This window comes from Tachypleus tridentatus, chromosome 13 (genome assembly GCF_004210375.1).
Source record: "Tachypleus tridentatus isolate NWPU-2018 chromosome 13, ASM421037v1, whole genome shotgun sequence".
Lineage (NCBI taxonomy): Eukaryota > Metazoa > Arthropoda > Merostomata > Xiphosura > Limulidae > Tachypleus > Tachypleus tridentatus.
The window spans coordinates 165,141,571-165,158,420 of NC_134837.1; the positions used below are offsets into that span (position 1 = coordinate 165,141,571).

At 32.8% G+C, this 16,850-nt stretch overlaps 1 protein-coding gene across 4 annotated transcripts in view; it reads right to left on the reverse strand.

The window, feature by feature from the left end:
• The window catches only part of LOC143237656 (neuron navigator 2-like), a 120,972-nt gene that overhangs the window by 93,334 nt on the left and 10,788 nt on the right, over positions 1-16,850 (reverse strand). Inside the window, exon 1 of one of the 4 annotated variants that reach the window (XM_076477149.1) lies at positions 9,867-10,082. The exons of the other annotated variants lie outside the window; for them this stretch is intronic. Coding sequence (XP_076333264.1) covers positions 9,867-9,910 — 44 coding nt within the window. The 5' untranslated portion in view covers positions 9,911-10,082. Of the gene's footprint in view, positions 1-9,866; positions 10,083-16,850 lie in introns of those variants that run through there. 4 annotated transcript variants of the gene reach the window in all.

The window sequence follows — 16,850 nt, forward strand, 5'->3', positions numbered from 1 at the left end:
ACTGGTCTTCAATCTTACCGCTGTACTGGAAGGGAGCAATAACTCTTCTTACTGGTCTTCAATCTTACCGCTGTACTGGCAGGGAGCAATAACTCTTCTTACTGGTCTTCAACCCACGACTGGATGGTTATTTACGTGCTCATCGTTACTCTGAAAACTTCAACCTACTAGAAAGTTTTAAGGTTAGGGTATAGAAAAAAAAATGACTTGAAGCTAAATCCATGACTAAGGTGGGGTAACTGAATAATTCGAAGCCAGCATCGTGAACATCGTTCAAAGCAATATCTGATATGCGAGCACATTGTTCTAATGGAAGAACACACCTTTTTGGAGCAACCCTCTTTTCCTTCCTTGAATTTTTTGATGCAAGTTGTTTAGTAAGGATGCTACTGTAACACATTTTCACAGTTGAACTTGCCAGAGCAAATACTGCTCCCATTGTCTGGTCAATTATTGTAGTGCTCACTTCCGTTTAACAAAATAGTTTATTAATATGAAGTTCGATCTAATATATGATGTTTAATATTGCTCATTTCTTTCTTTAGAAAATTCACAACAACAACAAAATAAGCTTGTTATTTACTCATTAAAATATTCTAACTTAATATTTATCAGAAAAAAATAACATAATCCTGTTTTATTTTGTTGTTTTTCATAGCTCGGCCCACAAACTTTTCGGACAACTCTCGTATTAGACGAACATCTCCTAGTACAAAAATGGAAGTTAGGTACATTGCAGACTTCCCTGTAAGTACCATATATACATACATATATATGTACACACACACACATATTTACCTATACAAGGACAAACGCAGTGCTACTCAGATACGATACTGACACGTATCAACAAGTACATAGTAAATGCCCACACGCAGGTACGAAAACAACAATTAAAGATCTAAGAAAATTATATCAAGTATATAACAACATTTATTTGATACAAACACTGCTGCTAGATACGATGTAGTTGGAAATAAGTAATGAAATACAGTATAGCCGTTAAGTTCAGAAACTCCATGTAGCGGGAACTCTAGTACCTAATATAGTACAATATATAGAAATAAAACACTAAAGATATTTGTCTCCTATATAAAAGATTAAAATAGTTATATAAAAATAATAAAATACTTGTTTATGTTTTTAAAGTGTAAACTACATAAAGGGTCATATATGCCTTATCCATCACAGGGATCGAATCTCGAATTTTAGCCTACCGCTGAATACCGCGAGCAATAAAAATACTAAATAGGAACAGAAACGAACATTTATTACAGAACTAACCATCAACATTTCTTCAAAGGAATGATACGATTTGTATTCAAGGATTCTTTTGTGAAAAAGAAAAACATTTCTTTCGAGTTTAGTAATTTATATGAGGAACATCAACTGGCTGATATATCAAAATTTAAAAGTAAGCAAACTTGATAATAATTTTATGAAAGTTTATATTAACTACGATAAAGTTCTCACTATCACAGACATTTTACTAGAATAGTTGATTTAAACTGAATCGCATCATTCTATTAATGACACCATTTATAAATACTGGTTAATTACTTAACTGAAGATATATATATTGACAATTATCAAGATAACATTGAACAAAAATTCAAAGAATCCGAGAAAAATTATAAATTCACACATCTGGATTGACACCAATTTTATAATATTAAATATAGTTGATCGTAACGGAGAGTTAAAACTATCTCACTCGAAGACTTAAAAGGAAAATTAAAAAAAAGAAAGAAGTTAAACACGAAACTACACAATGAGATATTTGGGCTCTGCCTACCACAGGTATCGAAACTCGGTTTCTAGTGTTGTAAGGCTGCATATATTCCGCTGTGACATTAGAAACAATTATCAAGTTATAAATTTCTAATCTCTTAGTACAAAGGGCAAGAAAAAATTGCTTTTATTTGTTTAAGGTTTCATTAGTAAATTTTAACACAGAAAAATTAACAATCGCTGAATAAAATTCAAAATATATTTGAAATATAGCAGTTATTTCATCAAAGGTATTTAATACAATGTATAAATTATCTATTACAGACTTTTAAAATACTTTCCTGTAACTTATATTTTTTAATGATTTTGAATATTTCAACTGTAAGTTAGACTATTTAATTTAATGAAAGTTTGGTTATATAAAGAAATATTACCGATAATAAAACTAGAATTTCAGTGAAAGCAGTAAAAGAAAGTTATGATATTCGATAATAAAACTAGAATTTCAGTGAAAGCAGTAAAAGAAAGTTATGATATTCGATAATAAAACTAGAATTTCAGTTAAAGCAGTAAAAGAAAGTTATGATATTCGACTTCATGATATTTCTGACACCATTGCTGTTATACATTTTATTTTAGTTAACTTTAATAAATATTACGAAAGAACGTTCCAGCCTGAAAAATCATTTAGTGGCACAGCAGAATATTTGCGGACTTAGAACGCTACAAACCGGATTTGGATACCCATGGTTAGATGGTTGTGTATTTTTGTGCTTAACTTCATATAACTATAAAACAATATAAAACTTGACAATAAAGCATATTTTCAATTGTAGCAGTAACACGAAATACTACAGTATAGAAATTTGATTTAATAAAGAGATTGCGTTTCTAACATTATTTTAAGCTACCTGCTTTCTGTTCCCCATGAGGAATCAAAACCCAGATTTTGGGGTTCAACGCTCTTAAAACTATCACTGACTCATTGGGAAAACATCTTTATTACACACAATTTAAGCCCAAGTTTACCTTTCACGATGATCTAATAACCTCATCAGTTAAACTGATTCCAACACATTTGGATGAAAATGAGTATTACTTATACAAAGTATACATGTTTTTATTTCTAGGAACTATGTGGTTTTCAAAAATAAACTTTATAAGAAAATAATCGAATATTTAGATAGGATAATAGTTTTAGTTTAATACTGGAAAATCTGTTTCACGTTTTTTATTTTTTATGTAACGTATACATCCTGAATAATACAAACATTTATATATATATGCGGGAAAAAATAAATTAGAACTCCAAAAATTGTTTTAAAGTAAGCTAACATCTGGCTTGAAATAACGAATATATCTGTAATATATTGTTTCTGTTAAGATAAAAGCACTACTTACTACGCTATAAGTATGGAACAGTTTCTCGACGGTTCTTTGACATCACAATTCCATTACTGTTTATACGTATGTAAAGTTACTTCAAGGCCAAAAGGTATAAATCATTTAAAGTTCTCAAAATGTTAATGTATCTTAATAGTGAGTTCATTTCCAAACTAAAGTGTTTCCCTGCTAATCCATTATGTCACATTAGTGAAATAAAATTCGTCGCTAGAGATGGTTCAAGATACGTGATTGAGAGAAAATGTTGGCAAGTCCATTATCACAAGACAGTTTCCTGTTAGAAGTTAGCACGTGCACAGAGGAGACAAACATTATCGTCCATCACAATTAAATTAGATCCAATGGCACAAATGAAAGATTTGTGTTTTGATTCTGTTTGCCCATTGTGTTGCTTTGTGCTTAACTCTAAACAAATAATTTGTACTCTACCCACCACGGGTATCGAAACCCGGTTTCTAATTTCGTAAGTCCGCAGACATACCGCTATGCCACTGTGGGCATTTTTATTCTGAGAACCAATCTTTACATCAAAGCAAATTCCGAATGACTTTCTTATCAGTACGCCCATTGTAAATGATTCAATTTTTCTTCAGAGAACTACTCCACATGACAGACATTACAAGCATTTTACAAATTTCCTTTAAACGTCCACCAACAAAGAACTGCTTTCGACTATGAAATTATAGACAAGAGGAGTTTCACTATGACTGAGACGATCCCAACATCATTGTGTGCAGCTTGTCGATTAAGTGTCAGTAGTTTTGCTATATAGTAATATAAGCTTTTAGAATGACTAGGTTTGACTTAATAAACACTAAAAACACAACTTAAAATACACAGACGATTAACAACATAGTTGGACAGACCAAGCTTGTCATTCTCAAAAGACCGGGAAAACTGTTTTTACTTTTCTTTTCATCAATCTGTAGCACAAAGCATTTCAGTTCTCTAAAAATAGGCTTAACCTGCTTTGTGTTGGTTTCGCGTGATTTAAAATTCATTAGTTTCATGAAGGAGTATAATTAAATAATTTGGTAGATTCAAGTTACACAGATCTCTCCAAGTGCTCAATTTTAAAGTGTGGCCTGTCACCTCGTAGGCCTTCTCTGATACGGTTGTTGTCTGTTACATTGCTCCAAAACATTGAACGTGTGCTTTATAACATGTCAAAATATTCCCATTTTGAAGCATATCAACTTATTTTTTCGTAAGTGACGTTGATGAAGCACTTATCGTTAGGATGGTAGTATTTTGTGTATAGGGATGGGCCGAGAAAACAAAAAGCCACTGCATTTAATATTTTACTCTGATCCTTACAAATAACTGTCAAAGTTAAGTTATAGCCTCATTTGAGCACCTCTTTACCATCATAATTCTGAGATACCAATGTTATTTAAAAGTGTTAATAAAGTGGAGAAGTGGAGAACTTGGAACTAGCTAAAGAGCCAAACTATTCATCTTTCTCTTTTTCGTCTCCTGTTCCAAGAAAATAAAAAAAAGTGTGAGGTTTTTGCAGCGGCTTTTGTACAAAAGAAAAAGTAATTTTAAGAGTACTTGAAAATATGCTGTCACTAAACACTGATGGGCTGAGGAAAATTGGCTACCACATTCAGTTATTACTCCATGATGTTTACAAATAACTGATAACGTTGAATTATAGCCTTGTTTGAGCATCTAACTGCTATTATTGAGAGCTTCACAGGTTGCATAATAGTAAAATTAGTGTGTTCATTTACATACATAATTTCACGATGAAATAATAAATATGAAAATTACTATTTAGCAGCGAGTTTAGTTTATAAGCATACACTATTTCCGTGTTTCATAAATAACTGTTTCATTTCTGGTCGTTGGAAGGCAGTAATAAATTGTTCTTATATAACGACCATTTATGACTTTTCATTGTACAGACATGGTATCTGCCAAAATAATTTCAGTAAAAATAAAAAGAAAGAAATGAGATCTAAATTAATATTGAAAATGTCATGTGGATCACGTATTCACCTAAATGTCAGATCTGTAAACATATTATTGAAGTACAATTGAATTATATTATCGAAACAATACATTATATAGTAGTCTATTTTTCATGGCAGCTTTGTATGTATGTATCAATGGTATCATACTTCATGGCTTTGAGTTTGTATGATATACTCCCTATTAACTGGGTCCGGCATGGTCAGGTGGTTAAGGTACTCGCCTCATAATCCGCGGGTTCGAATCCCCGTCACACCAAATATGCTTGCTCTTCAGCCGTGGGGGAGTTATAACGTGACGGTAAATCCCATTATTTGTTGGTAAAAGAGTAGCCCAATAGTTGGCGGTGGGTAGTGATGGCTAGCTGCTTTCCCTTTTGTCTTACACTGCTAAATTAGGGACGGCTAGCGAAGATTTCCCTCGTGTAGCTTTGCGCGAAATTCAAAACAAACCAAAACCAACCCAAATTAACTGACATGACTTTGATATGGGATAGAGTAAATATTATGCACATGCAGTGAGTTGTGGTGAAGCTTTGGTTCACTACTCTGAAATACTTGTACCGTCCTGGGGAAACATTCCAGCTTCACTTGACTCCCATTGTAATCCAGAATTAGAGAAATTGACAATATTGGTATGATATTTATTATCAGTGAATTATAAACATAAAACAAAATATTCACTTATCAACTTGTAGCGGTGAAAGTGTTGAAAAAGCAAAGCGAAAAAGTCATGAAAAGAGTTTGCAAAAAAATTAAGTATGATACAGGAATGACAATGGTAAAAACTACAGAAATAAAGTAGGGATGAATACACAAAAAACATTAAAAAAATCACTACATAGTGACTAGTAAGTCTTACAAGATCATGGTTATTAACTGCATAACACTATTCAGTTTGAATGCTTTTACTCAAACCTAAATTCGTACAACTGAGAGGAATTCAACATGTAGTTGTAGATAAAAGTTATTCTTGGAAAGATTTGGCTTCTCATGTAACGCTTTTTGTATCGTTCTGTGTGTTCATTGTTACTTTGTTTCTGTAGTTTTCAGCATTGCAATCCATACATCATACTTAATTTCTGCAAACCTTTTTGTATTACATTAGTATATGTGATTAATACAAGAATACAAAAGGGTGTTGACTCTACGAAGCTCTATCAATATAAGTATTATTAAATACGATAGTATTTAATTATTGTGGTCGACAAAGTTACCAATAATAATTCACGGGTCGAAAGACCACCCTATTGAATTTCTAAGTGAAAAATCAAACATTCAAAGTACTTGTAACGACATGTTATGCACGTACATGCCAATAATACGTTAAAAAGTCATTAACATATCCGGTATAACAATTCAAAATTTATAAAATAGCAACTTTTTCATCTACTACCTATCAACCTTCCTTATAACGTTAGTGGGGGCTAGCCCCCAGAAGGCTCGGGCTATCACTACAAGATTTCTCCAACTTACTTGACTGTTCTGTAGTTATCCGCTTTGATATTCCGATGAATATATACATTTTTTTTATAAATGGTAAACATATCACGCATAAGCGTAAATTTATTTTCAACCCAAAAGATGACGCTAAATACTGATGAGGAGATACACCACAGTTTCTAAAGGTACAGTATATGTTTTAAACGGATACAACATAAAAAGTAAAGAAACAATAATATTAAAAACTATTAATTTTAAAACCAATTAGGAGCCCTCCTACAATACGTAATGGAGCAAGAATTAAAACTACAATCACAACTTTAGAAAATTTAATCGTCACTTTAGCAGTTTTATATACTTGTAAGCTAAAATTTTATAAATTTGTGATTGTGATTTTAATCCTATTAAAAGCTTTATTTATTAGAAATATGGCTATACTGAAAATTTATAAGTGTGTCTTTTCCGTGGACGTATAAAAACTGAATAAACAAACAGGAAAAAAAATGAAAATTTTAACAAAAATTAAAAGAAGTATACAAATAAAAATAAATGTTTCAGTATGAAGTACACAAACAAGTAAAGTTTATTAGTTAGATAGATTTTTAAACGATTTTCAATCCCTGCTTTGGTTGGCGTTATGATCCTTGTAAGTAAATAAAGCAAGACTGACAGGCTGCATATATCCAAGTAGGTAGCGTACCAGGATATGAAAATCGTAGTCAAATGAAAGAAATTAATCAAGTTTTCTACTTTATATACATACCAAATCATGATTCGAAGTAACAATGTATATATTGATTTCTAACCTACAATACCATAACTCTCATTCAAACAAGAAAATGAATTAAATCTTTATAAATAATTAATGGGATACTAAGCCCTCCTACTCATTTGTTGCCTGATTAAATTATCAGTTAGAAGTTTTAACTTTCACAACCTTTTTCCTCATTATACATCGTTAACTTGTCTAGATTTGCAAAATTATGCTCAGAGTTTATAAATTACATATTTTATTGCAAACTCAAGGGTAATAAATAACTAATAAAAATTAACATTTTATTAAAAATTCTGGATATGTATTTTTATACTTTAACTTAAAAAGTTTCCATTTGGTTTTATATTGTGTGGTTAAACTCACTGTTTCTTTCTTTTCCATTTCCTCATCTTCTGTACTCACTCAAGAACATTGGAAGTTTATAACGAACACATCTTTTACGTGTGGTTATTGTATAACCTAGAGAACTTTCATTATTTAACTTCGTTAAGTTCTAAAGATCGTCTGACGGTGATGAAAATACACGTTACCAGAGGGTTACACAACACAACTACCATTGTATAGTGATACAACACAAAACACACAAACAACTCTTCCTTCTTTTAAATAATCTAATAACTTTAATAATTTAAGGCGCGTAAAAGAACGTTAATATAGTGTGAAGTCCAAACTTCATGATACCAAACTTCGAGATTTTTCTTTTTCTCGCTTCATTTCTAGGAAGAAATGCAGTAAAAAGTTAGTTTTCAGATATTTTTTTCCTTCATATACTTCTTACGAAGTAATTTTCTATCTTCTGATTTCATTTTTTATTAGCTTTAGTCTTTATTTTTTCTTCTTCGGATCTTTCTTTGTGCTCTGTGTACATATTTCTGCCGTGTTGATGGCCAAAGTATCAAATTAATAACTTTTATACGAAACATCTCTACTAGACTGCAATTGTAGAACAAATGGGATCTCTGTATTTCTCTAATAACACAGGTTTGAGAATCGACAAATAGTTAAGAAGGCTCGAAAAATATATCGTATATAGTGCTTACTTATCTTGACTTTTAGAATATAAACATGCCCTTAAATTGGAAGCAGGTTTCTAGCTATAAGGCATACGTATCTCACAGTCCAATTAAGGCACATTATTAACCAAACCTAACATTACTCTAGTCTGAAAACAGTTACAGGTTCACTAGTTATTTTGAAAACAACAGAGGATTCTCCTTTGAGTTAAAGTAAAGAGAAACTAGCGTGGCGAGACGCCAAGTGGAGTCGAATGTTGCAAACACACATGAACGATAATCAATGGAAAGTGTTGAAAGAACTAGCATGCTGATATCGTTAAACTTCTGTCACTTACACTTCTTTAATGACAAAATGAGAAAGTACAAATACCAACAAATTACTAACGAATTCCATATGTTATAGTATTATGGCTAATGTATTCTCACACTATCCATACAAGTTAAATATATTTAAAGAGAAATAATCTTGGAAAATTTAGAAGATAAAATTTTACGACATACTCCCTGGTTTGGTTTGTTTTGAATTTCGCGCAAAACTACACGAGAGCTATCTGCGCTAGCCGTCCTTAATTTAGCACTGGGAATAGATAATAGAGGGAAGGCAGCTAGTCATCACTACACACCGCCAACTCTTGGGCTATTCTTTTACCAACGAATGATGGGATTGACCGTAACATTATAATGCCCCCACGGCTGAAAGGGCGAGCATGTTTAGTGCGACCGGGATTCGAACACGAAATTCTTCGGTTACGAGTCGAATGCCTTGACCCACCTAGCCATGCCGGGCCTGTACGTCCCTGCAATACTATACGCAAAATTAGCTGTTTGAGCATTTCTTTACAAAACACATTTCTGTTTTGTTAGTGACACACGTGTCGTAAACAAAAGCATGCGTGTGTTTTCCTTATAGCAAAGTTACATAGGCTATCTGCTGAATACACCGAGGGGAATAGAACCTCTGATTTTCGCGTTGTAAATCCGTAGACTTATCGCTCTTATCAGCGGGTGACTGTAAACAAAAGCTAAGAAATATATTGACTTAGTCGGGCTACAGTCGATTTTTAATAAGAGCTATAAAATATTTCTGTTCACTAGAGTTAAATGCTGATGTCATTTTTGGTTTGCTATAAATCTACAGCATGTGTTATTTTTAAACTTGTGTTTTTATTGATCTATACAGCATATTATTGTAAATGGTCTATCAGATTCCACGAAATAACCCTTCAGTACATCCATAATTAAAGATATTGATGACAAAACATGGTTATGTAAGATATAATCACTTACTCTTTGTTTTCAGTAAATTTTCTCTATGAGACCAAAGAAAAGAAAAACACACTTCAACTGAATTCACACTTTAAGAGAAAAGTTGATAAAATATTATGGTAGTTTAATTTTTCTTTTAAATTATGCAATATAAGGTAGATTTTTACTACTTTACATCACAACCTGTAGAAGGTTACAGCTGGTAAATATCATGATTTATGATGTTAGAACACCCACACGTATAGTTCAACTCACCTGCTGTGCCAGCTGGAACAATCGTGTTTTTTACTTCTATACATTTTTATTCTCAGTTCGTAACCTGTTCATAAATCACCCGGCTTATCTTTCTCGTGTCGCTTATCATAGTCTGACATATTATCTATTGTAATCTCTTGTATATATTTGCACATTACACAGAAGAGCACACCGATCTCTGCGAAACAGAGTAGCGAAAACAATACGGAGCTGAACTGAGTGTCCACGGCATGTTGTCAAGCCACGAGCGAAGGCACGTTGCTGGTTATTGATTGCGTCGCTTGGCTCTACCATTATGTTTTCATTTTGCTTCTGCGCATGGTCTAAACGATCAGGAATGATATTCAATCGGAACAAGAACAGCAAATGTCTGGAATTTCAATCTTGTTTTTCTAAATTGTGAAGAAACTATACAGAACAGGTTGCCAGGTGATCAGAAACAACATGAAACTTGCATGGAACAGAAACATGGAATCAGATTTACATTTATTTTTGACAAGTATTATAAAACAAGAAATTGCTCCTTTGGTGTGTCTAGCTATCAACGACTACATAATGTTAAGTAGTATGTTACCAGAATATTGCATGTTTATATTAGTTTTAATCAGTATTACTGGTAGTATAATTTCCTATTAATGTTTTAACATATATGAAAAGTTCATGTGATGGATGAAATAGCCGATCTTGTGTTTATTTCTTCACATAAAACACTGCTAGAAATAATCTATCAATCATTATCTCTATACTTGTGTATTTGTAAACATATCAGATATTTCAAAAGGTGAGTAGCAGATTTTGTGGACAACCGTTTCAGCCTGGGAGGATCTTGTTTACCTTTACCATGAATCGTCAATGGTTCAATTTTTTCTAATCAAAATTATGCTAAATTAATACAAATATCCTTCCGAACGTGATTATTTTATAGCTAAAATCATGTTATATGCTTACATTCATGTTACAAATTGAATCATCGTTGTCAAGGCTAAGCCGTATCTGTAAGGTCATCTGTCGGAACTTGGTCATTTTGCAGTTAGCCATTATACGTCTTGTTCATCTATCATTGCTTTACCTTTTTTAAACAAAGATCAAATTATGTGCATATTGTTCCGTATTATAGCCTGGCTAAATAGGGTCTAAGTTCATGTTATGCACATTCATTGTAGCTTAGATGTTTTGTAGTAAAGATGATTCTAAACCTCCACATCATCTGATATTTTAGAACAATCGAAGTAATGTCTAGTTTTATTACTGTAAGTTTTATTCTTCTGTAGTCAAATTTATATTAAGTGTATATAATTTCATTAATTTGTAGTCAAGACCTTACTATATTGCAACTATAGTAACCAGAAACTCGTTCGAATCTAGCAGACAGATAAGTGGTTAAAGTTCAAAAATAAATGCTTTATCAACTTATAGAAAATTTAGCGTTGCAAGCAAAAAGAAAGCTCAACGATACAAAGTTGCAAAAATAACTATTTCGCAGAACAGAAATAAATATTTTAGTATATCACAACCCTTTGTTCGTTACTTAACGAATACTTTATCATAATACAATCTGTTACAATTATAAGTCTAAAACCCAATAAGATTGGACTCTATCGAGAGTGGAATGAAGCTGGTGAAGTATAAAGTCACATTATGAGGAAGACAAGAACGTACGAGTAAAAGCAAAGAAGAGAATGTCAACTATATTACATCTACAATATCCAATGGCGACTAGGCTTTTCGACCAATACCAGGCTAAGGAGCTACATATGTAATAGAGGTCGAAAACTATTCATGTCACAAATTAAATAAGACACACATAAAAAAAGGCTTCTCCTGGTTCCATCGTTTCACATACACACTATTGCAAGATTTATCGCCCCAAGAAAAAGTCGAAACAAAAACTCACAAAGATAAACTTCCAATAAGTTAGCCGAGCAACGTCATAATTAACAATATATTTTTTGCCAGTTATAGTATTCAGTGTAAAGAACTAGTGTCCGAAATGTATAAGGTATGTATAGAGGAACCCAATACCAGAACTAGTTGATGGAATACGTGGACCGAGGCTATGCTTTTATTCTATGTGTGTGTGTGTGTTTGTCAGCAAGTTGTTTTGGAGAGTCAAGGTCACGAAAATATAAAAAAAAATCCCTATCTGTTATCATAGAGACCGACGTTTCCCACTCGTTTTGATCTATAACTCAAAAATATTCAGAATTTTATGAAACGTAGTAAACGTATGCAGAATATTATTCCTAATTGTCCTGTAGAACATGGTTTGTGTCCCTTGATAACAAAGGACATTCGGACATATTTTCATTTGTTTGTTTGTTTTTTGAGAGCCGAATATAAAAAAAAGCTGAGTGACAGGGGGTATGTGCTTTACCGAATACCCTTCTAGTTTAACATTATGTGAACCATTCAAAAGAAACTTTTACCGTCATTAAGATTAATAATAAAACAATGTCTTTCCAGTTTTGTGAGTTAACCAAACGTAAAGTTTTACTAATCCTGTTAATTAATCAGACATTAACAAATTAAAGAATGCAACTGCAGTGATAACGGAAATAAGTGCATTTAGTTTTTAAAAAGTAGAAATACAACATAATTTATTTAGTAGGTTTACAACCTCTAAGACAGTGCCCTTCTTTAGGTGTTAAGTTTCAAAACAGCTGAAAAACAAAGTGCAAATCAACTAAAGAAAGACCGTTACAAATTCTGTTAACAAGTAATAATTAAATCTTTACTAGTATTTTAAAATTAAATAAAACAAATTCCAGTTACACTTGAGGTTAAAAAATCTAGTTTTTCTCAAAATCAACCAACACTCATTCTTTACTAGCAGTGCTCAGAATACATGAAAATTATACCTTTACTAGTTAATACTACGTCAAGTCATAAACCTTTGTAAATTACTGTGAAGTATTTTTTTTTTTTTAATTTCGCGCAAAGCTCCTCGAGGGTAATCTGCGCTAGCCGTCCCGAATTGAGCAGTGTAAGACAAGAGGGAAGGCAGCTTGTCATCACCACCCACCGCCAACTCTTGGGTTACTCATTTTACCAACGAATAGTAGGATTGGCCGTTACATTATAACGCCTCCACGGCTGAAAGGGCGAGCTATTTTGGTGCGACCGGGATCCGAACCCGCAACCCTCGGATTACGAGTAGAAGGCCTTAATACGCTTGGCCATGCCGGGCCTACTGTTAAATAAGCAGAGATAATCCCTTAAAAGTACTTATAAGAGAGACATTGATACTTAATATACTAGTTCAACCAACCATGGATTTTAGTATTCATAAACAATTGAAACTAGACACTAATAATTTCAGAACGGATCAAAAATAGAATTTTTAAATTTATTTATAACAAACCAAAAATCTTCACTTGTACGGTGAGAATCAACCAAACTTAGAAATATTCATAATGAAACAAAATATATTCTTCCAAAACCAAATTATTTATTAATTAATAATATTAAAGAGCCTTAAAAAGTTACTTTGTATACAGGGTCAGCGGTATCTAAATGTATAAATTTGTCAGAAACGAAATATGCGTTACTTTTTCACTATCAGTTCATCTGGGGCATAGTAACTTAAATTTGTATTCTCAGGCCCTCTAGTAAAGAATAACAACAAACTGAAGTAGCACGCAATTTGATAAGAATTATAAAGTGGACGTAGAAAACAATACTTCGAATTTCTACTGAAAAAAATTAAATCAAATAAGATAAAGGAAACAAATAAAATAAATAAATTTAACGAATTCTCTTTTTATGTATTAACAAAATAGGGCGTAAAAGTATTCTAGAACGTGATTTTAGAGAATATTGTGCTTTGCTTATTCTACATACAGAAAAAAAATAATCGTGTGTCTCTTGGGTGATGTTAAAAAACAACAACAAAACAAAAACGTGTGCGTGTCTACTACTACAATAACGAGTTGTATTGTTCAGACGAGTTTGAGTTCGAGGAACACAATTTATGTTGTTTTGAAATAGCACGAGGTTGGAATTAATTTAGGACATAGCTTGTTCTGTGTAAGAGACGAAAACATTAAAATAGGAAACGGCTTTAGCACATGGGATTTCTTTGTGGTTAACAAAACCACAAATAAATAAAGGAACAACAGGGGGTAGTACTGACCAGCATAGCGATGCAATAGCCTTATAACTAATCTAATCAATCAGAAGCGAGTTATTGATCTGATTAAATGTTAAGTATTATTTATTGGCACTTGTGTATAATGTTAAAATATTAAAAAGCACACAACGTTTAGATAGGTACACAATTAAGAACATTTTAATTAAGATTGATATATGACCACTAAAAAGTTGACTCTACATGTTTCGACGTTGCAACGTCATCTTCAGGAACAAGTTGCAAGACACAATCGTAAATGTTTTCAATCCATGTTAAGATGGACTATTTATAAAATGATTCTGAGGCCAAAAATAGTAAAGAGATTCGATTCAAATATACACTTACTGTATTAACTTTGTAATGAAACAATGGAAGGAATGTTGTAGGTAACTTCAGATCTGAATCATTTGATTTCAAACCAACCTTAACAAATAAGAATGAAAAGTGTCAGGTGTGTCTAATATCTTACAATGACTCAGGGACAAATCACGAGTGGGAATAGTGAGGGATCACTGTAACTGATTGCCCATTAGTAAAGGTGTCTTGAAGACAACACCTATTAGCTCAACATTATCTGGAACGAAAGGTAAAATAGCAGATCATCTATTTACCTAAGTACACCCCACCAAGGCAGGAAAATACAATTTCAAGTTTCACCGGGAATTTTTACTTTGCAGCAAACTAAAATAATATTTTATATACCGAATATAAGAAGAGGTTCAAAGGTTTGTGTCTGTTTCAAATACTTACGCAACGTTTCTCAAAACTCGTCTGTACTAACTGTCTCTAATTCTGATGTGATAAACGAAAGGCAGAAAATCAACAGCACTTACCATCAAGTGTCGGGTTTTCTATAATAGAAAAGTGGAACTTGAATGTTACTGTTATAAAGTACTTACGTCCCCAAAGAGCAGAGTGTGATTTTTCAGCAATAGTGTGTGAATTATGGATCCTTGAATGCAGCATGTTTACCACTTGACTCAAGATTTAAAAGTCTCAGTATAAAAGTTCTAGAATGAAAAAATGCACAATGTTCCTATCAAGAAAAAGACCCAGATGACCTCAGGACTGAGCATTTTCAGACAGAGATTTTGACTGAAACGTAGACCTTAGTCCAGTTTGAGCAAATTCAGACTTCATAAACCTGCAAAAAAGGTAACTGTATTTAACAGTATCTACGAGATATTCAATGCTCTCTTAGGTCGCACTTTTAGTTTATTTCAGACATGGAATGGAAGTCATTTTTTCTGGCAAGAATGATTCCCAAGAAAATAGCTTCAATCAGTAGAAGGATTATAGCATTAACAAGGTGCGTTATGCATCTGGAGGCAAATCCATTGGTACCAAACATGTATGGAACGGTTATGGCTATAAAAAGCTGAAACCAATTTGCAATAGCACAACTACATATTCAATTCACATAAGAACAACCAGAAGCTACCTCTCAATAAAACTCATAACTACTGATTGATAGGAAACCTGAAAGTAAGCAAAATATATGCAGTTTTCAAATTATGAAGAAAGTCGCTCCACAATAGTGCAAGTCTTGAAGGAAAAAAATGACTTGTTTGGTTTGGGTCAAAGCAACACAATGGGATAGCTGTACTGTGTCTACCACAGGAAACAAGCAATGAGTATTAGCAGCATAAACCCTGAAACTTTCCACTGAACCACCAGAAGAATTGTATGAAAACTTTGGAATAAGGATGGTAACAGCCCATAGCGATAATTTGGGGGGGGGGGGAGAGGACATCTTCTGCTGGACGAAATTTAAAACGCACACGAGAAAACAAAGCAGACGAATGTAAGCACGAAATGGCATAACATATGATGAATATTGTCCAGTCTAAAAAATGTACTGTTAGACCAGTGTAGTGTTGATAAAAGTTTCATAATTGGAGGAGGATAAAATATAAAAGATATCTGTTCAACAGCTGTAACACCTTATTCACATATTTCAGAAATAATGTTTTCTTGAAGTATATTGAGATTGTGTTTCAGTTACTTCGTGGGAAACCAAACAAAACTCACTGTCTTTAGTCTTGAATGTTTTGAGTAGTTAGTACCTTGTTGAAATTTCTTTTAACCAAAATAAGAAAGCTAGTGAACCCTTCTATGCCTTTCTGAAAAAAGGAAAGCGGCATCCTGCCCAGAAATTTGACAGATAAAGAATGTTTGATTAAGAATAAACTTATGTTTTATTATAAGATGGTGATGAAACTGCGCAATCCTAAGCTTGGAGTATGTTCAGGGTTCTGCTTAAAGAGTTAAGTATACGTTTGGTGCCCAAAGGTTATCATCCATCATGCAGACCTACGGGGGACGTTTTCTTGGTATCAGTGTTATGTAAGCACTAACTCAAACTCCTGACGACAGACCTATTCTAGGTCCAATGAAAGATATTTGCTGAACCTCTCCACTATTAACCATTCAGTTGATTCAGAAATGGCTTTCTGTCTTTAGGAATTCAAGAAAAAAACAGTGTTGTGTCAATCCAGGCATACTGTTCAGCTCAGGAACCAATTAACTTTCTGAAACCACATAATACTTTACCATGCATATGATGAGAGGCTTGTATCCCAGAGGAAATAAGCTGTACAAGCATACCTTTCTTAGGAGATCCCCCTCACCATAAATAGGTGTCTACACTATAAGGTATAGCTGAATAGTAATGGGAACTTTGTAGAACTACTGCTTGATGTAGTATATGAATGAATGAATAAATAGTAATTAAACTAGGTCTTATAACATTTAAAGTTAGTTTTTCTGTACTTTTTCAAAAATACTTAATTCTTTGATAGTCCACATTAGTAAGTTTATAAAAAAGAGAAAGTATGAATTGAAATGGGATTATT